This window comes from Heteronotia binoei, chromosome 14, assembly GCF_032191835.1.
Source record: "Heteronotia binoei isolate CCM8104 ecotype False Entrance Well chromosome 14, APGP_CSIRO_Hbin_v1, whole genome shotgun sequence".
NCBI classification, from domain to species: Eukaryota; Metazoa; Chordata; class Lepidosauria; order Squamata; family Gekkonidae; genus Heteronotia; species Heteronotia binoei.
Window position 1 is genome coordinate 7,414,284 of NC_083236.1, and position 22,671 is coordinate 7,436,954.

General features: G+C 45.9%; 1 protein-coding gene across 1 annotated transcript in view; it reads left to right on the forward strand.

The window, feature by feature from the left end:
• ADAMTS16 (ADAM metallopeptidase with thrombospondin type 1 motif 16) overlaps window positions 1–22,671 on the forward strand; it is a 122,460-nt gene that overhangs the window by 92,319 nt on the left and 7,470 nt on the right. The window contains exons 18-22 of the mRNA XM_060254509.1: window positions 7,705–7,831; window positions 14,123–14,324; window positions 17,502–17,696; window positions 17,930–18,148; window positions 20,195–20,342. Coding sequence (XP_060110492.1) covers window positions 7,705–7,831; window positions 14,123–14,324; window positions 17,502–17,696; window positions 17,930–18,148; window positions 20,195–20,342 — 891 coding nt within the window. The remainder of the gene's footprint in view (window positions 1–7,704; window positions 7,832–14,122; window positions 14,325–17,501; window positions 17,697–17,929; window positions 18,149–20,194; window positions 20,343–22,671) is intronic.

Consider the following 22,671-nt stretch of genomic DNA (forward strand, 5'->3'; position numbering starts at 1 on the left):
CAATTATGCTTGTCACAGCCTTGATCTTGGCTGCACCCCCAAAGACTCCTGGCTCCACCCCAAGGTCTCCTGGCTCCACCCCCCAAAGTCTCCTGGCTCCACCCCCAAAGTTCCCAGATATTTCTTGAATTGGACTTGGCAACCCTAGGGCCTCAGCCTGCTCCCTCTCTCCCTTAGAGTGAGGGGCTTCCTCCCAACAGCAGCTCTCCTGCCTGCTTGACCTCTCAGGAGGAAAGAACAGCGTCTCTCTCCTGAGAGAGTTTTTATGCAGTTCCCTTCAGAGCCTACTTGGACGCTGATTGGCTGAAACCAGCGCCAACCATTCTGGGGATTGTAGGCGGTCTCTTCCTACTGCGACACAGGCTTCACAAGCCATAGGCCCACTAGGCCTCTGTCTCATAGCACAGCACAGATCATGACAATACACAATTAAACTAACACACACACACAAGAAAATAGGTTTTTAGCAGAGTGGATAGGGGGTAAAATATGGGGGTGAAAAGAGATCATATTTACCTTTCCAGACTTGAAGGGTTGAAGCTCATGGAGAAGAGCAGCAGAATGGCCAGTGCTCTACTGCGGAGGTGGAGGTACCCAACAGAGTTTGGGGGCACAAGTCTGAAGGTGCCAAGATCAGCTGCACGGAGCATGTGCAGAGTGCCTCCTTGAGTGGGCACAAACATATCCTGAGGCATAAGTGGTCAGGATGTGACTTAGAACAATGTATGAATAGACTGTGGGGTTGTAGACAATGTGGGCAGGGGCACATCGATAGGTTTTGCTGAGGCCAGCAAAGGGTCTCAGGAAGCTGGGTGATGGATGTGCCTCATAGGTGTTGATAACCTGTCTCTAGAAAGGGGGTGGGAGAAGGATGAAACTAGGTAGGGTGATCAGATTTTTTGGATGGGAACAGGAGAGTAATCAATATTTGGGGTGGAGCAGGAGGATCAGGAGTTGGAGATAGGTTGTGCAGGAAATATTGATACAGGTACACCTAGAGGTGTTCTTGGGCAGAAGACAAAGGTTTGATGAGAGCACAGAGATTCAAGTGAAAAGGACTTTACGTAGTGTATGCCTTTCCTGGAGGCTGAGAGGATAATAAGATTAGCTAGGTGCTTGCTTTTTTCTGAGCTCAGGGACCACACCTTAGGCAGAGATAAGGAAATGGAAGCATACTTGCCTGTATTGCTAAAGGCTTGTATGTGCTGTCCTTGAGGCCAAACTCCATTTTATGTGTGCCAGGCCTGACACAGAGTTTCAATATCACAAGTGCCCAGTGTTATTGAGGGTTGCTCCCATTGCAGTGCAGGCTGGCTATGCCCTCCACAAGGCACGTGTATGAACAGGGCATGTAGGTTGTTTAACAGCGGGGCTGCCAAGAGTTGCCCTGCCTCATCAGGGATTTTCTCTGGGTAGAGTTGACGTCCTTCAGGTGGGTGCCAAACTACAAAGAGAAGGTTAAGCAGGAAAGTACAACACAGGTGGGGTCTGGACACCTGCAGGATTATACTGGATTTCCAGACTACAGAGATCAGCTCCCCTGGAGAAAACGGCTGCTTTGGAGGGTGGACTGTATGGTGTTCCCTCTCCAAACCTCACGCTCCCCAGGCTCCACTCCCAAATCTAATAATTTCCTAGCCCAGCGTCGGCAACCCTGTTTCTGGGTCTTCCTCATACCCACTTGGGACATGGTGGGCTCTCTTTCTTGGGAGGTTTTTAAGCAGAGGCTAGATGGCCATCTGACAGCAATGCTGACCCTGTGACCTTATGGTGGTGGGAGGAGGGGTGTTGCATCAGTGCTTAGTTCTCATGGCCTCTTCTTACACTCCCAGGGAAATGCTGTTTGCCATTTTGGGGGTCAGGCAGCAGTTTTTCTCCAGACTGGTTTTACCAGGGATCTTGGAGGTCTTGTCTTTTCTTTGTTCTTTCTTTGCCATCTTCTGGGCTTGGAGCAGGGGTCACTGGGTGAGTGTGTAGGGGGCCGGTACTTGTGAAATCCCTGTATTGTGTAGGGGGTTGGACTAGTTGACCCTGGAGGTCCCTTCCAACTCTATGATTCTCTGATTCTAACCTCAAGCCTCATCTAACAGAGAACTTGCAGGAAGTGTTCCAGGCCAGCGGAGCCGCTGTGTGGTGGTGCTGGGGCTGCCACGCCTCCTGCAGCGTGTGTGTATTTGGCCTCTGAGCCACTGGCATAGGCCCCCTCAGGTAAATTGGTCAAGGCAGGGTCATGGTCTGTTCAGTCCAGTGGGCCATCTGGAGGGTCTCCTTGTGCAGGTTGTGTATGGGCTCATGGCTGCTGGGCTGGCACGTTCTCTGGCACATTAAGCCAATGCAGAAAGCAGCTAAGGCGCGTAAGGCCAGTGGCTCTAGAGGACAGAGCATCTGTGCCTGGTGCGTAGGACTGCTGTACCACCATAAATGATTCTATGTGCTTAAAGCCCTACCTGAACTTAGCAAAAACGAGGCCCCTTCAGTCAATGTTTCTAGATGCCACGTGGCACAGTCTTATGAGGCATCTTTGTGAATGACCACCACACAAGTCTTTGTGCAAACTGAACATTTTGTGTGCATGCCTGGGATATAAGATGATCTATCTTAGGGGTCTTGCTGTAATTCTTCATCTTCCTAAATTAACAGATGAGCCAGGCAGACAACTCTGGGCTCCGAAATGCCTAGAGATATGGGGCAGAGTCTGGGAGGGCAGAATTGGAGGGTGGGGGACTCAGCAGGGATATGATGACATAGACCCCACTCTCCAAAGGTTCCATTTTCTCAAGGGGAACTGATCTCTGTCATCCACAGATCAGTTATAATCCTGGGATATCTCCAGAGCCCACCTGGAGGATGGCAACTCTGGGTACCATTCATTCCCTTTTTTAATAAAATTGCTTTAAAATATTTGCTTTAGTATAAACATTTGTACAGCATTAAGTGGATAAATGAGTGAGGTATTTCCTTACTGCTTTTATATTTCCTATTTCCACACATTCTGTTTCTTATTCTTCTGTTACGGAGTTTTATCTCACTCATGAGTGGGGATTACTTAAAACAGGCTCATGGGCTTGACTCCAATGCATTAACCACTGAATCATAAGGCTGTGTGAAGAATAATCAGTTTCTTCAGTGAACACTGTTACCGTTTTCACACACAGCTTACCTCGCAGTCACAATCCTGTTCCCTCCGCAGCGTCCGGTCGGATTTCCCACCATCTGCGCCGGAGTTACAGGAAGTGCCGCGGCTTCTGCGTAGCAAACGTAAACTGGGTTTTAGCGGTTTACGTTTGCTATGCAAAAGCCGCGGCACTTCCTGTAACTCCAGCGCAGATGGTGCGAAATCCGACCGGACGCTGCGGAGGGAACAGGATTGTGACTGCGAGGTTAGCTGTGTGCGAAAACGGTATGAGTTCTAGTCTTCTGATTGCTCCTGTTCTAGTCTGCACCCTTCAGTTTAACTTGCAGAATTTCCCAGATGTGCCCTTTGTTGCAGTTTTTAGCTCACGTCTCCCCTGCACACACACCCCCCATAAGTTTTTGATGAACATATGAAGCTGCCTTATACTGAATCAGACCCTCCTTGCTCCATCATATATTGAACATATGAAGCTGCCTTATACTGAATCAGACGCTTGGTCCATCAAAGTCAGTCTTGTCTACTCAGACTGGCAGCGGCTCTCCGGGGTCTCAAGCTGAGGTTTTTCACGCCTACTTGCCTGGACCCTTTTTAGTTGGAGATGCCGGGGGTTGAACCTGGGACCTTCTGCTTCCCAAGCAGATTCTCTACCACTGAGCCACACAGCCCTTTCCCATGAAGCTGCCTTGTACTGAATCAGACCCTCGGTCCATCAAAGTCAGTATTGTCTACTCAGACTGGCAGCGGCTCTCCAGGGTCTCAAGCTGAGTTTTTTCACGCCTATTTGCCTGGACCCTTTTTAGTTCGAGATGCCAGGGATTGAACTTGGGACCTTCTGCTTCCCAAGCAGATGCTCTACCCCTGAGCCCCCTTCCCTCCCCCAAGGAGATCACATTAATTTACTTGCACACAGGGACTTTGATGTGCTTTTGCAGTTGCATGAAGGTTTCTCTGCCGATTTGCATTAGTTAATGAATCTATGTGGTTCCTCTATGAAATAAAAATGCATTACTTTGAACAAAAACAAAGAAGACTGGTGGACTGTTAATTTACCAGTGCCATTTTCATAAACAAGATTTAAAACTTGCTTTTAAAACTCCAAATCTGGGAGGAAATTCAGACGGGGATAAGATTGCCAACTCTGCTGGGAAATTCCTGGGGATTTGGAGGTGGAGCCTAGGAAAGATGGGGGGAGGGGAGGGACTTCCGCAGGATCGAAGGCCACAGAGCTCACTCTCCCAAGCAGCCATTTTTTCCAGGGGAATGGATCTCAGTGGTCTGGAGAACAGCTGCAGTTCCAGGAGATCTCCAAGCCCTACCTGAAGGTTGGAAACCCTCAATGGGGAGACTTTCTAAGCATCCTTAAGGAAGATGTTGGGACCCTTTGCTTTTTCTGATGGGAACTCAGAGCATTTCTCAGAACTGATCTTTGAACTCTGGCCGTATGAATACAAAGCAAAATTGGGTTTTGTAGAGTCCTGTGCTCAGTTAAGTATAGCAAGATTTGACAAAGTTTATAGATTCTAATTTGTCCATAGTTCTGGGTTTTCTGGTATTTAACAAGCAGAAACAGGAACAAGAGAAGAAGGAAAGGAGGCATCAGAACTGGAAGAAAACAACTGGCACAGCCATTAGAAGCAACTGGTGGATAAAGTTACTGTTAAATACTGGGTTTGATGCATGAGGAGTCTTGTTGCATAGTGATCAAGGGTCTTTATTAGTGACACAGCATGTTACTGGTAGAACTAAGACTGGAGAACTGGGCCAGCAGGGCCAACTATATTTAGAACTCGTTCCCACACTAGAACATCATGGTCTCATTTGAACCAGCCGGGGGCTGTGATTGGTCCAGGGAAGCAGGGAATTGGATCCTGCTTCCCATTGTTTCAGTGTCCACAAGCTCAGTCCGCAAGGCTTCATTGAGTCAGGCAAGAACTAACAACCCTGAAACCTAGGTTGGCTTCACATACATAAGTTACCATAGCTATTTAAAGCTCTGAGATGATCAGTCACAGGGCTTTTTTTTGAGCAGGAACATTGTTGTGGGCCACTGTTCTGGCTGGCTTGGCCAGCGTTCCTGCACAACAAAAGGAAGAGGGAAGGCAGCACTCCCAAGGCAGCCATGCGCACACTCCAAGACTTGCTGGGCTCACAGGCTGAGCCACGCTGCAGCAATGGCTTGCTGGAGCCCAGTTCTCTGGCTGAGCCATGCTGTGGCAGCGGCTTGCTGGAACCCGGTTTACCATGGAGGAGTGAACCAGCAGGATGCAGTTGGGACAGTGCTAGGAGGTGAGCTGGGGGGGGGGGGTGGTGAGCAGGCAGGAAGTGCAGGAGAGGCTGGACCCGGCAGCCAAGGTTGAGCTGCAACCTGTTTGTTTTTGTTTGTCTTCCCAGGAAATGTTTTGTTTGTCTTCCCAGGAAGTGGGAGGGCAAGGCATGCACTGCCAGTGAGGACAAGTGTGTGGCACTGGCCGACAGCAGCATATGGGCCTGTGTGGCAAGGGAAGCTGGGCAGGCCTGGTAATGTGGGCGCCACCTCTGCTACTGCTGGTGCTGCTGCCATTGTCGGCAAGTTAGGGCGAAGGTGCAATGAGGGCAAGTGTGCCACACCAGCAGGGGGGCAGCCCATGGGCTTGCATGGCAAGGAAGGACCCATAAGTTGGGTCCCTGTAGATGAATGCAGACCTGCTTTATCCAGCTGTGCTTTATCATGGGATTTCTGTGTACAATTCATGCCTATTTCTGTTCCATCATTCTTTAGGCAAAAGAGATCAAATGCTGACATTCTGTTCCAGGAAGAGAGCTGGTTCTCCAATAACAAAAAGTAGCAGAGTAGAAAAAGCACACCTCACTCTGTGCAATATTATTCTTCTTTTCATTTTGGCAGGAGCACTATATTCCTTGTCAGTGTTTCTCAGCCATAAAAATCCTTGCACAGCCTCGTAGTATTCAGGCACATCAAGACAGATAAGAGGATTAAAATAAATAGCACAAAAGCACCCATGCACTCATTTATTCCTCCCTGTTTGATTAGAACCAAAAGGGGGAGGGAAACAGCCCCCCCCCCCAAAAAAACTAATTAGTTCCTTGTTGTGCTCCTTCTGTTTGTCATGTCTTAAATTTTTTAGTCGGCTTCCATGATTTTCCTATTTCACTTTAATGTAGACTGCAGGATAGAATTTCTTCGGTGTTCAAACCTCTCTTCAAACCTAGAGAGCCAGTTTGGTGTAGTGGTTAAGTGTGCAGACTCTTATCTGGGAGAACCAGGTTTGATTCCCCACCCCTCCACTTGCGGCTGCTGGAATGGCCTTGGGTCAGCCATAGCTCTGGCAGAGGTTGTCCTTGAAAGGGCAGCTGCTGTGAGAGCCCTCTCCAGCCCCACCCACCTCACAGGGTGTCTGTTGTGGGGAGGAAGATAAAGGAGATTGTGAGCCGCTCTGAGACTCTTTGGAGTGGAGGGCGGGATATAAATCCAATATCTTCTTCTTCTCTTGCCCACCTTTTGGTGAATGTAATTTGCAATATAGTTTAAAGCCTGTAACATGCAGCACAGGCATGGTAAGTACACCCCAAGAGCAGATGTGAAGATTTGGACATAACCTGCCAGCCACAATGCCCTCCAAAACACTGGCTCACACGATAGGGTCAGGTCTCTTTAAGTCTTCAGGATCTGTTAAGAGCACATTTAAATAGTGCAGCCAGCAGGACCGGGTGGGTCAGGCTAGTCTGATCTTGTCAGATCTTGGAAGAGCCACATGTGGCTCCCAAGCCACCATTTGCCACCCCTGGTCTGTTGGTTTCTCTTCCTCTATTTAAACTTTTGTGGTTGCTTTCAACTTGGGAACAATTCCTCATTGTGTTCTTGTTATCTTTGTGAATGCAGAGGCATTTGCAATGGCAATAGAACTTCTACTGGGGTGGGGGGTGGCTTTTAAAAAAATGCTTGCTTCCAGTCATTTATGTCATATATAAAAAGGCACCTGGATGTAATTATTTTGGCATTCTTTATGTTTTTAAGGGTGCATAACTTGTTGAATAGAAGTTGAGGTTCTTGCTTTTGCCTGAGTATTGGCATCCTGTCCTACAGCTTCCTAAAACTGGAAACATTTTTTTTTAATCAGATCAGTAGTGTGGATAGTAGTACAAGGAAATCCAGAGTGCTTCACAATAGCATTCTTGGAAGCAATTTCTAATCCACTCCTCTCATTTTAACACAGAATGCTCATAGCTGCACTTATCGAGCCTATTCTAAAGAGGTAATGGTTTTCATCTGTGATCACCAGAAACTCCATGAGGGGGGGGGGGTGTCCTAATATGCTAATGAGTTCCTGCTGGGCTTTATCTATAAAAAAGCCCTGATCAGTCATGATTAGTTGGGGGGAAGAAGTTACAGGCTGTTTGTATTCGTTCTGGGTAGCCAAGCCACAGAAGTAATCAGATAAATTAGATTACCACTTGTGCAGCATTATGCAAGATATACAGAGTGGCTTTAGAGAATCCGGAGACCAGCTTTCAGATGTATGTAGCTGCTCTTGACTTTGTGTTTGCTGCTTGTGTTAATTTACTCACAGGTCAAATGGTTGCCAAAGAAAGCTGCTATAAAGACCAGAGGGTGCAAGTGGATACTTCTCTTTGCGATTCCAAGAGTCGGACAGCTACTAGAATTGTTCCTTGCAAAATGCCAGCTTGCCCTCCCAGGTAATGAAGCTCAAGGCCAATTATGTGGTTCTCAGTTAATTGGTAAATAATTTGTACTTTGGTAAATAAAATAACACTCCAGAAACGCTGTAGGTCAGTGCTGTGTTCTCCAAAGGGAGCCAACCCAGATAAGCACTGTCCCTGAACTTCTGACTGCCCAGAGAAGCGGGCCATGCCTAACAGCATCCTGTAAGAAAATGAACAGCGAGTCACAGTCCAAGTGGGATCCCGGTTCAGATCTTGCTTTTGCCATGAGCCCTATAAAGAGACTTAAGCAAACCATCCATTCTCCACTTCAGTCCTTTATCTGTATTAGGGGGATAATAATAATGACTTCTTGTATGGAGTTGCAATCCTTACAAGCACTTTCCATGTAAATCATTTTGAACATTCTTCAGTATTCCATAAAAACAAAGTATTATTATTTTCATCTCCCCAAAAGTGATACCTGAAAATGGAGTCCAGGCCATCCATTATCAGGTGTGGAGGGTGGTACAGCCCTTTACTCCAATACACTCCCATAGGCGTGAATTATGCTTGGTTAGGGACACTGTTGGACCATTGGTTCACTTTCCACCCATCCTTACCTGATACACATTTGGAGGTGGGGGATGACTTTTGCCTTTCTCGTAATCTTCTTGCCAATTACAGACTGCTTAGTTTGTACTGTAGAATTCAGTAGGAGGTACCACAGCACAGCCCATTCTGTCCAGAGTCCTGGGCAAACCGTTGTTCTAGGGCTCCCCTCTTATCCCCCGCCCCCCAAAATGCTACTAGCAGAGTGGAGGGGCTTCTGTTTTGAATAGCAAAATGGAGCAGACTTTGAAGCTTGAATCCACTTCCCTTTCCTGCATAGTACCAAGATAAACTGAGGCTGCACAAGCTTGCATTTTGCATTTTGTGGATGGACCCAAGTGCCTCATCTTCGCACATCATCTTCTATTTGTGCTCTCCATGTCACCACAGTGGGGAAGGCAGGATGTGACAAAAGGTTTAGGACATGGAGACCTCTCTGTGTGTCTGGTTGTGTATATTTGCAGAGTCCTTATTAAATTCAAGAGCTACAATGTAAGCTTCATCAAGAAATCATATATTCAGAGCAAAATATTCTGATGTTTGTTGCCACTTAGGGGTAAAAACTTTACCTAGAGCAGTTAACTTAGTTGTTTTTTTATAAAGGCATTCTGGTGAAATTTTAGGCACTCAAATTCTTAGTTTTGCTTTGAGGGCGCTTCTGCTTTCCTTGATCCTGACTCATTAAAGAGTGATGCTTATTTAGCCCTCACCAACACCTAAAAACACTTAAGCAATTCTATCACGGCTCCTTCAGTGCATATAGCACCTTATGTCATTTTGCATGCCCTCTCCCAAGTTAAAAGAGACATCGGGATACTGTTTAAACCATCCAGACATCACCACTGTGTTCTATATGTGATCTTTTAGAATTCATGGCCCTGCGCCCTGCAGCCTTGGCTGTGGTCCCACTTCTGGCCGTTGGAGCCAGCTGAGCTGGTGCAGGAAGTCTATAAATATGAGGACAAAGCTTGAGTTGGTCATTAAGTTGCTGAGCATATCCAAGACTTGTCTGACATGAAACATTTATGTTATGTTCTCCCTCAAGGGTGATATAAACTGATTAGAAAGTTCCAATTATGCCAGTCTAATCAGATTACTTTATGATTATTTTGCTTTGAGACTCCAAGAAAATCACTTCCTTTTTATCCCAGTGTTTGTCCTAGAAAGTGAAGGTAAAGGCAAGATTTTTCTTGATTCACTTCTGAGTTGTAACTTGCTAACCCTGTAGGTGCAAAAACAGCAGTGCTGTGTTAAGATCTCCCCTGGGTAACATGCAATAAAATTCCTCCCTCCTTATACACAACACAACCCGCCTCTCTCCACATCCTTTGTGCAGCCTAAAGGTCCTCCATCCTTCTGCAAAAGTGAATGGTTTGCTCTTTCCATCCCTCCGCTCCTGTCCATGGTGCTTCAGTGAACACTGCTGGAAAGTGTTCACCCAGCCTTCAGGGGGGTGGAGATGCAGAGGAAATGTGGGTGCAAAAGTCACGTGCTCATTTGAGTCTAAGCCAGTGGTTAGCAAGCCTTTGCTCCTCTGCTGCCTACCAAGCATGCAGTTTTCTCACTGAATGTCATCATCCCAAGCCATGGGTTAAAAAAATAGGACATAAATTGGCAAACAAAGCAACTTAAAGGCATGTATGTATATTTATGATGTGTGGGCAGGGCTTTTTTTGTAACAGGAACTCCTTTGCATATTAGGCCACACGCCCCTGATGTAGCCAGTCCTCCAAGAGCTTACAGGGCTCTTACTACAGGGCCTACAATAAGCTCCAGGAGGATTGGTTACATCAGGGGTGTGTGGCCTAATATGCAAAGGAGTTCCTGCTACAAAAAAAAGCCCTGTGTGTGGGATAAAATGCACAGGTATGCACTGAAGCATACCTTCTGCAAAACCCTTGTGCCTAATATCCATCAGCTGGCTCCTTAGTGCTAGGTTCGATTCCTGTGTTCTGCCAGCCCCCTTTTTAAGGCTCTAGTGGGGTGGAGCAATAGATTTCTTTTCATATATTCAATTTAAATCCTGCCCTACCCCAAAAACAAGCTCAAGGCAGCTTACATCATAAAAACCAGCAGGACAAAATAATAAAACAATAAATAGGATCAGCAATAAGTAACAGTTAATAACAAAAGAAAAAAAACATACCTAATGTCAGGGGGGGGAAACATACATATAAGTAACCCCAAAACCTTCAGAGTCTAGAAACATCAGAAGACAGCAAGGCACTGGGAAGGGGCTATAGGCAGGGGAGACCAAAGTCCTTTGGATGTCCGTCACCTCAGCCAAAAGCCTGGCAGAACAGCTCTGTTTTACAGGCTCTGCGGAACGGTAATAAGTCCTGCAGGGCCTTGATTTCAAGTGGAAGCATGTTCCACCAGACTGTTATCCTGAACTCAGGGTGAGCATTTATAAAACAGCACTCTTCCGCTGGCTGTCCGGAACCATTGCAAGTGGTGACAAGGGGTTCCCAAATATCCCGTTTGCCCTCAAAGTTCTGAATTCCACTAAGATTCAGGTTTAAAACAAAAACAAATAGAGAGCAGAATTTTCTCCATTGAGAATAATTGGTCTAGGGCCAAATAATGTATAACATTCCCCCTGCCACACCCCTGCTCTGGCAGAAGGAGGTGCCCCATCCCTCCCCTGTTGCCCAGTGCTGATGCTCTACCCACTTCAGCCTGACTCCGTTGCACAGCAGCAGTTTGTCTTTGCAAGAGATACAATCTGTCCATGAGGATTAAAACCACAAAAACATGTGCCCCTTGTGCATGTTATGCAGCTTCACTGGGTGGATTGCAAGAAGAGATGGGCACAAATCGGCTCTTGAACTAAAGTTCATCATGAATTTTGGCCAGTTTATAGTTCACAAAGCAATGTTCATGAACTGAAGAGCCGCCACAAACTTTCATGAATTTTGAGGCAGTTCATGAAGAGAAGTCACTCAGCTGTTTGGAGCCATTTAAAACCCTGCTTTCTGGTCCCCAATGCTTTTCATAGGGAGCAGAAAGCATGGGTTTATACTCTAAATGGCTCAATCAATATGAACCAGTTCAAGTCATGAACCGGCCTAGCATTTTGCAGTTTGGTTCATGGTTCAACCACAAACTGAACCACAATAATAAGGTTTGTGCCAAACCCTAATTGCAAGCACCGGGGCTTTTTTGGGGAGGAAAAAGCCCAGCAGGAACTCATTTGCATATTAGGCCACATCCCCTGATGCCAAGCCAGCCGGAACGGCGTCCCTGTGCATTCCTGCTTTAAAAAAAGCCCTAGCAAGCACAGTGAAGTGTTACGCATTAAATTCCCATGTAGCAACCTTTAAAAAAAAAAAAAGGAGGCAGAATCCATGAAGCAGAACATGCAGGGAAGTGTTGACGGGAATGTTTTAGGTCACTTGCAGAGTACTTGGGTTACTGGTCCAGGTTTCCCTCTTTCCATGCTCTTTGCCAAGCATCTGTCATCACCCCCTGGCCTTTTCCACACCAGCGTCTGGTATCAGACAGTCATCTTTAGGGAAGAGAGACAAATATGAGCAGATGTCCTGGGCAGCCTGAAACCTGCTCCTGAGGTTAGCTGGGAGAACATCTGTTCAAACAGCTGAGCAAAGGAAAACGTGACCACATCGCATCCTGCTGTTTTGGTTGTATCTCATCACTGGTTTCTAGCTACAACGGCAGGAGCAGAGCATTAAACAGAGAAGACCGCAAGGCCACAGGGAGCATAAACAAGATATACTTACCGATGGGAGATGAAAGATTGATGGGAAGCCCTCGGTACAGAGATGCCTTTCCCTTTGCTGCAGCTTCATGATGTGTGATGTGATCCTCTATAATGCGATGTTTTGAAATTTGCAATGAATCTAACCAAATGGCCATTTATAAAACAAAAATGCATTTATTTATTTATTTATTTCAATTTCTATCCCGCCCTTTCCACAAACTTGGGAGAGGGGCTGGAAAAAAACAGATAAAATAAGATGGGGCTGGCAATACCCTGGCCCACAACACGGGCGGTTTTCTCTGTGCCTCTGACAAACCTTTTCATTATCTGATCTGCCTTGCCTGATTGTATAGAAGACTTGGCAAATTTGGGGTGTTCCTGTTCTGTGAATGGTGCTCTTGCTGGCTGAAGAACTGGAAGGCATTCTATTGTCAGGCCTTTATTTTTACAGCAGCCAGAATAGCGCAGTTTGACCCGAGCTTATCAGGGCACGGGAGCTAAGAAGGGCTGGCGATAGTCCGAACTGAGATGGGAGGTTGGCAGAGAAGACAGGGGTTGTTGTGCAGAGGAATTCAGTGGCAAACCAACTCTTGCCTTGATCAACCCATGGTTAGGGTCACCATGGGTCAGTTGCAACGCAGCAGCTCATTCTCCTTAATGGAGAGCCAGTTTGGTGTAGTGGTTAAGTGTGCGGACTCTTATCTGGGAGAACCGGGTTTGATTCCCCCACTCCTCCACTTGCAGCTGCTGGCATGGCCTTGGGTCAGCCAGAGCTCTAATAGAGAGCCAGTCTGGTGTAGTGGTTAAGTGCATGGACTCTTATCCAGGAGAGCCGGGTTTGATTCCCCACTCCTCCACTTGCACCTGCTGGAATGGCCTTGGGTCAGCCATAGCTCTGGCAGAGGTTGTCCTTGAAAGGGCAGCTGCTGTGAGAGCCCTCTCCAGCCCCACCCACCTCACAGGGCGTCTGTTGTGGGGGGGGGGAGGGAAAGGAGATTGTGAGCTGCTCTGAGACTCTTCGGAGAGGAGGGCGGGATATAAATCCAATATCTTCATCTACCTCACAGGGTGTCTGTTGTGGGGGAGGAAGGGAAAGGAGATTGTGAGCCACTCTGAGACTCTTCGGAGAGGAGGGCGGGATATAAATCCAATATCTTCATCTACCTCACAGGGTGTCTGTTGTGGGGGAGGAAGGTTAAGGAGATTGTGAGCCGCTCTGAGACTCTTCAGAGTGGAGGGCGGGATATAAATCCAATATCTTCTTATACAGCATGCACTTGGGGATTTGAAATTTTATTATATTTACTAGTGTGAGAAATTGATCTTTCAGTGACAGCTTTGGTAACCTGTTACATTGTTTTGTAAAGTGTTCCCGCAGCTTCTTCCCCCACCAGCTCTGTTATATTTTGTCATTGAATACTTATTACTAAGGGTGCCAACCTCCCAGAATCACAACTGAGCTCCAGACTACAGAAATCAGTTCCCCTGGAGAAAATGGCTCCTTTGAAGGGTGGGCACTGTGGCATTATATGCTGCTGAGGTCCCTCCCCTCCCCAGGCACCACCCCACCCCCCAATCTCCAGAAATTTCCCAACCCAGAGTTGGCAACATAAGCAAAAGTGGTCTTCCCAGTGCTTTTCCTGGTATTTCAAAATGTCCCTGTACCTACTGGATTTCCTGAGAGGCATTTGTCTTTTTCTCCTCTTCTGAGGGTAAAATGAGAGGTTGCTTAAGTAAGCTTCCCTGAAGTTTCCAGAGGAAAGGTAAGACACAATTGTGATGAAATGTGTGTGTGTGTGTGTGACACTGGCTTGTATCCTACGACTCTTTTCAGTCCACTTTGATGCCTTCCTCCAACTGGAGACTCTTCCCTCAGAAGAAAGCACCTTAGGCTGGTAGAATGTTTCCCACGTAGTTCAGTGGAGTGGTAGGATACAAGCCCTGGGGCTTAGATGAAGCAGAAAGTCACAAAAAGGTTACAATTTCTTTTCTAGTTGGTCTGTTGGCAACTGGAGTGAGTGCAGTTTGACCTGTGGAGGAGGAGAGCGATATCGGTCTGTTCGCTGTACACAGAGAATTCAGTACAAGCCGGAGTGGGTGTCACACTCTCTTTGCCGTTCCCCTGCCCCGGTCACCAGGGAGCTTTGCAACACCCAAAATTGTCCACCTACCTGGAGCATTGGGCCCTGGTCTGAGGTAAATTAAATTCACAGACATCTTCAGTTAGTGGAATGTTCTGGCAAGGTGTTTGTTGAAAAATATGTTGTAAAGTAATAATGCAGAACACAACACATAAATTAGCTGAAAAGAAAGTTTAGAGGGAAAAATTAGGATTGCAGGAACTCATTTGCATATTAGGCCACATCCCCTGGCACCAAGCCAGCTGGAACTGCATGCCTGCTCAAAAAAAGCCCTGGCTGCATGACAGGATAAAGGAACAGGTTAAACAGTCTGGCTATCTGGTTGCATCTTTCTGGTTACTGCTAGCCCCAAGTTGGAGTCTAGTGTTCTGCTCTTAGAACAAAGAAAATCAGAAGAAGCCAAAAAAAAAAAGTGTATGTGCATGCAAGTTCACATGTAACATCACCAAACTATGAATTGACCAATGACCAGACTAAAGGTCAGTTTATTATGCATGGGACTTCCCCTTCTATCACAGGAACTTCTACTCGAAGCCCCATTGACTGACTGACTGTTTAGCATATACAGACAAACAGGTTAAGCCTTTCATGACATGAGGGAGTGAGCTTACAGATATTCCATCACCCCTTCTCAATATCATGAAGGTTCTGCTTCTTGCACAGGTATTCAAACTTCCCTCTTGCGAGTGGCTTGGTCAGTGTGTCAGCCACCATCTCTTCAGAGGGACAATAGTTGATCTCAATCAGCCCTTGTTGCAACTCTCTATCAGAATGATATTCGGCAACAATATGCTTGCTTCTCGCCTTGATGCTCTCTTTGATAAGGCTGTGTATGCTTGATTGTCCTCAAACAATGTCATTGGTGTAGGTTCATCAACACCACAGTCCTTTAGTGGACAGATGATGCTTTCCGGTTCACTGCAGGCACTTGCAGCAGATACGTATTCACCCTCAGTTGTTGATATGGCAACTAAAGTTTGCTTTTGACTAGTCCAGCCAATCAGGCTGCTCCCATAGAAGAATAAGTAGCCACTTGTTAACTTGTAGTTAGTCTTGTCCTCAGCCTAGTCAGCATCCATGTATCCAACCAGTCTTGGGTTGTCACGAGCTGAAATCTTTAGTTTCAAGTCAGCTGTTTTTATGAGGTATTTAATCAGTCTCCTTACAGTACTCCAGTCATGATGAGTTAGTAAACTGGCCTTTCTGTGCAGGATTCTAGCTGCTGCAGATATATCAGGTCTTGACACTGTGCTTTGATAGAGATGTTTCCCAACTGCCTGTCTGTATTCCTGGTTGCTCTCTAGCAACACTCCATCTTCAAATTTGAGGTATGCTGGTTCAAGAGGAGTACTGACTCCTTTAGCTTCCTTTATGCCCAGGGACTCTGCAAGGTCCATAATCTTGTGTCATTGGTTTAGGAGAAAACTTCCGTTCTCAGTTCTTTGTACTCCAAGGTTCAGTTCTCCCAGTTGCCTGACTTTAGTTTCTTTGTTCTGGCTATCAGCAGTTTCCTAAATATCTCATTTGGTTTGGCAACACAACAACAACAACAACATCCTTTATTGGTATAACAGCATAGATGTGCACAATTGGCAAGGGAGAAAACATATATTACCCCAACACACAACTGAGAGTAAATAATCCCAGTAAGAATTTTCAACTAGTGCTTCAACCTGCTAAGGTTTGTTTGTTTGTTGTCTGGCAACACAATAATAGCCCATCTACTGATATTATTGCATACTGATATCATCTGTTTTTAAGTTTGGCAGTTAATTTCTCAGCCTGTGCTCTGTCAGCTTGTTCCATTGAGAAGCACTGTCCCAGTGACCAGTTGCTGGACATGCATTTTCCTTGATGCTGCTATACTTGACGGTGTCCTGAAGGTGGTATACTTGATGACAGGTGTAGGCTGCACAATCTCTCCCTCACTGTTTGCGGGTTCACACTTAGGTTGCCCATTTACACGCAAGGTATACTTTGAAAGAATTGCTCCCTTACCGCTCTTCCTCCTCTGGCCCAGTTTGCCTTGCCACTCCTCCTAATTTTGGAGCATCCAGTTGGCCTGCCTGTGGACAGGTGGACTCTGCAGGGAGCCAAATGGCCACATCACAAAAAGAGATTCCATCCTCAGCTTTCTGGCTGGTTTGTACTGTGGACCTGACGGTTCTGAATTTTGGAGCAAACGTTCTTCATCAATATGTAGAGGAGGAGGAAGTTGGATTTATACCCTACCCTTAACTTGGAGTAGCTTAAAATCTCCTTCTTTCCTCTTCCCACAACAGACACCCTGTGAGGTAGGTGAGGCTGAGAGAGCTCTCAAAGAACTGCTCTTGAAAGAACAGCACTGTTGAGAACTTGCGTCTGATCCAAGGTCACCCAGCAGCTGCATGTGGAGGAGTGGGGAATCAAACCCGCTTCTCCCAGATTAGAGTCCATGCACTTGACCACTACACCAAACTGGCTCTCATTTCTGGATCTGTAACTCTCTATCTTTTTCCACCTCTAGCATATCGAACAAAGATTCCCAATTAGAGAATTCAAACAAGAGTGTTTAGACTGGGATCTCTTTGTTAGTTTATGTTGGCACTAGTATGGAAACCATAACATCCATTAGGTCTGAATTTAACATTTTTAAAAAAACAGATCTCAGCAGTTATTCTTGAGACATCCATGGCTGATGAAGGAAACTTGACACCCAACAGCACAAGGGCTAATCCAAGACAGAAACCAACTTTCACGCTGAACAGCCCAGTCTTCTGCTATAGTGAGAGGCCTCAATCCACCAACCCTCCTCCCCGGACACCTGCTGATGTTTGGAAGGGCAGTATGGGGAAATGGGGAAATTAGTATTGTGGCAACAGCATGACATCACTTCCTTTGGTGTGAATATCTAGAACCATAGAGTTTTTGGTGAATCCTAGAGATTCACATTGACATCACTTCTGGGTTTGCCTCCCATCTTCTTTCCCCCACCCCATCACGTGGACAGCCCTAATCTGACATGCCTTTTTTTCCCAGTGTGTCCAAAGTTTTACTTGAGGGGACATTCAAACTGTCATTTTCCCTGCACCCTAAAGTAATGCATCCAGAGCAATACTACGTCATATTTCTAAGCATGAAGGTTGGCTTTAACAGCCAGTTCACATATTCATTAAATTTGTAAAAATGCACCCTGCATTTCCACCCTTATTTCTAAAAAACATTAACTGTTTTATTTTTCCTACTTTGTCAGTGCTCTCGAACATGTGGGAAAGGATGGAGAAAAAGAGTAGTCTTATGCAAAAGCTCCAGTTCCTCTTTCTGGCCTCAAATTTTGCCTGATTTGGCCTGTGTAGTAGAACCAAAACCAAAAATGCAAGAAATCTGCCTCCTGAAGCGATGCCACAAACCCAAGAAGCTGCACTGGTTTGTGTCTGCATGGTCTGAGGTAAGCAAACACTAGTCCTGATGCCTTCTGTTAAATGTCAGTATTTCTTTTAAAAGACGCATTGCAAGCCTGTGCAATAAAATGAGTCACAGAAGAAGAGAGCCATAACATCCCTAGACCAGTGTGCTTGCTCTGGTGGCAGCCTCTTTCTGATCCATTGTGTCCATTCCTCTAAAATATTTAATGTAAAAATATTGTCATGGATTTGTCTTCCCCTGCCCCTCTTCTTTTAGTGTTCTGTCACGTGTGGAAAGGGAGTACAGAGAAGAACACTGAACTGTGCAGAGAAATCTGTTTCCGGAAAGTACAGAGAAGTGGCTCCTAAAAAGTGCTCCCACCTACAGAAGCCCAGCATGGACTGGGAAAAGACCTGCATCTTAAACCTGTGCCCTGGGCTCCCTATGTATTCGCCCAGAAGCCAGAGCAGCTGGTTTGCCTCTCCTTGGTCTCAGGTAAGGACCACTGCTTGCTTGAAACCAGCTTTATGTGTCCTGTGAGGCAATCAGGGTCCCTCTGCATGTTTGTCCTTATGTATGTCTTTATGCTTGTAGCTGGACTATGCAGGTATGACAGGGAATAATAGTGGATGTAGGTTTTAGGTTTGATTGCTTATGAAGAAGAAGATATTGGATTTATATCCCGCCCTCCACTCCAAAGAGTCTCAGAGCAGCTCACAATCTCCTTTATCTCCCTCCCTCACAACAGACACCCTGTGAGGTGGGTGGGGCTGAGAGGGCTCTCACAGCAGCTGCCCTTTCAAGGACAACCTCTGCCAGAGCTATGGCTGACCCAAGGCCATTCCAGCAGGTGCAAGTGGAGGTGCAGCTGCCCCTTTCAGAATGAACCATGTGGCATCCTGGAAAAGGGAGACGGCCAGCCTGAAGTGATTTGGGTTCTGAAATTGTTTTAGTTCACATTTGGTGTGTTCTTAAGAAATAAAAGCAAACATTTTCTTCACCTCCTGACTTTTTCTTGATTGAAGAGTAACACAAGCACCTTGTATCTGATGCGCTATGTAAATTTTGAGCTTCCCAGATGCATGTTGGTCCTTTTCTGCTCATAATTAGAATGTGCGTGGAGAAGCATCATGAACCCTCTTGGCTGGCCATTCTCACATCCTGAAAGTGCCCTCACAGACTCACTCTCACTAGCGTACAGGCACACACCAGACCTTAGTGTAATGCCCCAGGACTCACATCTTTGAGTGCTATCACAAGCCCCTCAATCCTGTGTGTCTCAGTCCCACCCAGCTAGTGTCCCAGTCTGTTTCTTGGGATTTCTTCTTAGCCACAAGAAGGTAGTTTCTCCCTTAGTGTGTTGGTGCTCTGAATTGAACCAGGAAGTGCTGACAGATCTCAGAGAGTTGCCTTGAAGTGCTGACAGATCTCAGAGAGTTTTTCCTTACAGAAGGTGCCAGATTTTGTCCCCTTCTTCCAATTAAGTCTCTCTCTCAGACAGAAACCTGTCTCACAAGGAACTCAGCCCACAGGCTGTCTAGCTCCTTCCCAGTTGTCTGTCACAACTGATCTCCTTCAGTACTGTAGTCACTCTGTGAGGCATTTTTCTCCCCCACAGCAAGCCTTCTTGAAATTGATACATTTTGTAACCTTGGCTGTGGTTCAGCCAATCAGAGTGAGCTGTTCCCTGCTCACCAGGCTAACTGCCTTAATCCACCAGGCTAACTGCCTTAGTCCATTTGTTCAAGGGGGAAGCCAGAGAAATTTCTGTTTAAGATTCCCTGATGAAGATTATTGCAAAGCACATTGGGATCTAAAAGATCAACTAAGTTGCTCTACCTTGCATTCCCCCCTCCCCCCACTGTGTGGCTTTATTTTCTTCCCATGACAGCATGATAGTTTCAGATCCAGAAGTGTTGTCATTGTTTTTCCCAGTGCTCTAGAAACTTCTCAAGTCTCTTTCAGTAAGAACTATAGAAATTTGGGGGAATTCTAGAGCATCACTAATGTCCTGAAATCAGTTTCAAATCCAGAAGTGGAAGTGACATCATAGTATTGCAAAAAGGTGATTTTCAAAGTCTCCACTCCCTGACTCCTGTCCCCCCCCCCCCCCCCCGAGGGTTAGAAACCCTAGGCTGCACACAGAGAAGCAAGCTCATCCCCTCTCACCCTGTTCTCTGGGACATAGTAAACAGACTGCAATCCCAAATGCACAGTTTGGAGAGGTGCCTTGACTCAGATTATATCTATTTATTTATTTAGAAGAGATGTTGGTGTTGTTACAGTAATTGAAAAACATCACTTGCAAAGCATTGCCAGTGGCGTAGCCTGGGCCTCCCCCTCGCTGGCAATCTGATCAGCAGCAGGAGACAGCCTGGCAGCAGGGGCTCCCCCCACCATTGAGGCGGGGGTGGGGGGACTGGCAACCTTTCTTCCTCTTTGAAGTGACAGTGCTAAAAGCAGCAGAGGCTGTGGCCTGACATATACAACAATATTAATGGAGGAGTTGGGAATAACTCATTAAATCTCTTTTCCTGCCAGTGTACAGCAACTTGTGGAGGGGGCACACAAGTGCGGTCTGTTCAGTGCCTAGCCAGTGGGAGATCGGCCATGGGATGCCTCCTGCAACAGAAGCCAATTGCCTCACAAGCCTGTAACACCAACTTCTGCCCTTTTCCAGAAGCAAAAGGTAAAATCCAGATTCTGTTTTGTTTTCCTGAGTTCTAAAGGGGTCTTTAAAGGCTTCAGCACTGGAGGGCTGGTGGACTGATCCAGGTAATAGCATAGCTGATTGCAGAGGCCGGAACAAGATGCTGTGGGACAGAGGTGTCAAACATGTGGCCAGGGGTGGAATTCTAGCAGGAGCTCCTTTGCATATTAAGCCACACACCTCTGATGTAGCCAATCCTCCAAGAGCTTGCAAAAAAGAGCCTTGTAAGCTCTTGGAGGATTGGCTACATCAAGCATGTGTGGCCTAATATTCAAAGGAGCTCTTTCTAGAATTTCACCCATGCATGTGGCCCACGGGACAGATCTGGCTCATGCCGGGCTCAAATCTGGTCTCGAAGCAACTTCTTTCTGCTCCTTTTCCAGGGCTGCTCCTTCAGCCACACCGTAGCTTGCTTTGTTCCCAGCTCCCTCCGTGTCTCTTTGCTTCCTGCTTCCTCTTTCCTGCTTCTTCCCTCCCTCCCCCTTCCCTCACTTACTCTCTCTCTCACACACACACACACACACACACAGAACTCCATAGCAGCTTCCTGCTTTGAGCAGGAGAGATATGAAGACAAGTCTCTCTCTCTCTCTCTCTCTCTCTCTCTCCCTCCCTCCCTCCCCCACCCTTTCACTCGCAGACACACAAAGAGCTTCTGCTTCCTTCTCCAGAGAGGAAGGAAGGCAGAAGAAAGAAAGACGACAATGTTGGACTCCCATTGCAGGTTTTAATACCAACATTTTATTCTGGGTGCAAGCTTTTGTGTGCAAGCACCCTTCTTTGGAGGGAGAGAGGGTGGGTGGATGGATGAATGGATGGATGCTTCAGACAAGCACAATGAACACCGAGGGCATTATTTTGGCTTATTCTGAAAAGTAAGTCATGTTTTTTTAAAAAAAAAGATTAGGTTTCTCTGTTCCTATCTGGATTTCTTTTCTTTCAAAAATACCCTGATTAGGAATTAGAACATGTGGATTGGTACTTATATATTGAGAGTGGAATGATTTCAGAGACCAAATGATAATTGCACATATTGGTAATGAGACAGGAAACCTAGCTCACAATTTAGTCCAGGAGGATGCATTGTCTTGAGCTTCATCGTCAATTGCAATTCACCAGTCTCTCTTTCTAATATCTCTTAAAAATACCTTTGTAAGATTAAAAAATATTTTTTTAAAAAAAAAGGTAAGACCACTGCTACTCTTAGTACTGAACACTGAATGTTGTGGTTTCTATTGTCAGACTTATGTCTTTGCATCCTCCTGGACTGAATCCTCCTGGATAGAATTGAGACCTGGGTTTCCTGTCTCATTACTGACGCTGGTATCTCCACTCCTACTACCCTTCTGCATATCACACCTAATCCAATCAAGCCTGCTAACGTCATTTACCCACTATTGCCATTCAGCATCTTAAATCATCTTTATAAAGTTTATACCTGGTTTTACCAGTATCTGGTTTTACATTTTATGGCATGAATGGCCCAGCCCATCAAAGTGACACTTAAGTCATAACAAATGTTTTACACCTCTACTGCCAAAACTCAACTCTGCTCATCCTTCATTCTTCCCCCAACCTCCATTCCCCTCTCTGGTGAGATTACTGGCAAACTAAACAAATGACAGTGACTTGCATCCTACCACTCCTTACAGCCAAGCTGGAAACCTTCCCCCACCAAGGAGCCTTCCTCCTCCTGAGTCTCTTCCATCAGAGGGAGTCTAGAGGATGGCTTCAAAGACAGCTGATCATACTTGGGCTTCTTTATTATTTACTTCATTTATTTACAAGATTTATACCCCACCTTTCTGCTGTCCTCAGGGCCACAAAGGTGGCTAACGGATTAAAAAATTACATAATGAAATCACATCTTAAAAACCAAAACAAAACTGCATCATTCAATCAATCAAAACCAAGTTAGAATATACATCTATTACAAAGAAATGCACATAAATAATGTGTGTGTGTGTTAAGTGTTGTCGAGTCACTTCCAGCTTATGGCAACCCTATGAATTAATTAATTAAACAAAGAGATGCATGTCCCAGATAAAGAAAAGAGGGAAGCTCCAAAACATTAAAGAAATGTTTTATATTTATTTAGTAGGCTTATATTCCGCCCTTCCCCTTAACTGGTTTAGGGTGGATCACAACATAAAATTAACAACAATTAAAAAAACCTACAATTTATATTTAAAAACAATACAATAAAATTAGCAAACCAAGAACAACAGAATGACAAAGAGAAAGAGTAGGAGTGGAGAAAGAGACGTTAAGGCTGGATTCAGACCGGCAGCTCTGTGCGCATGGGAAG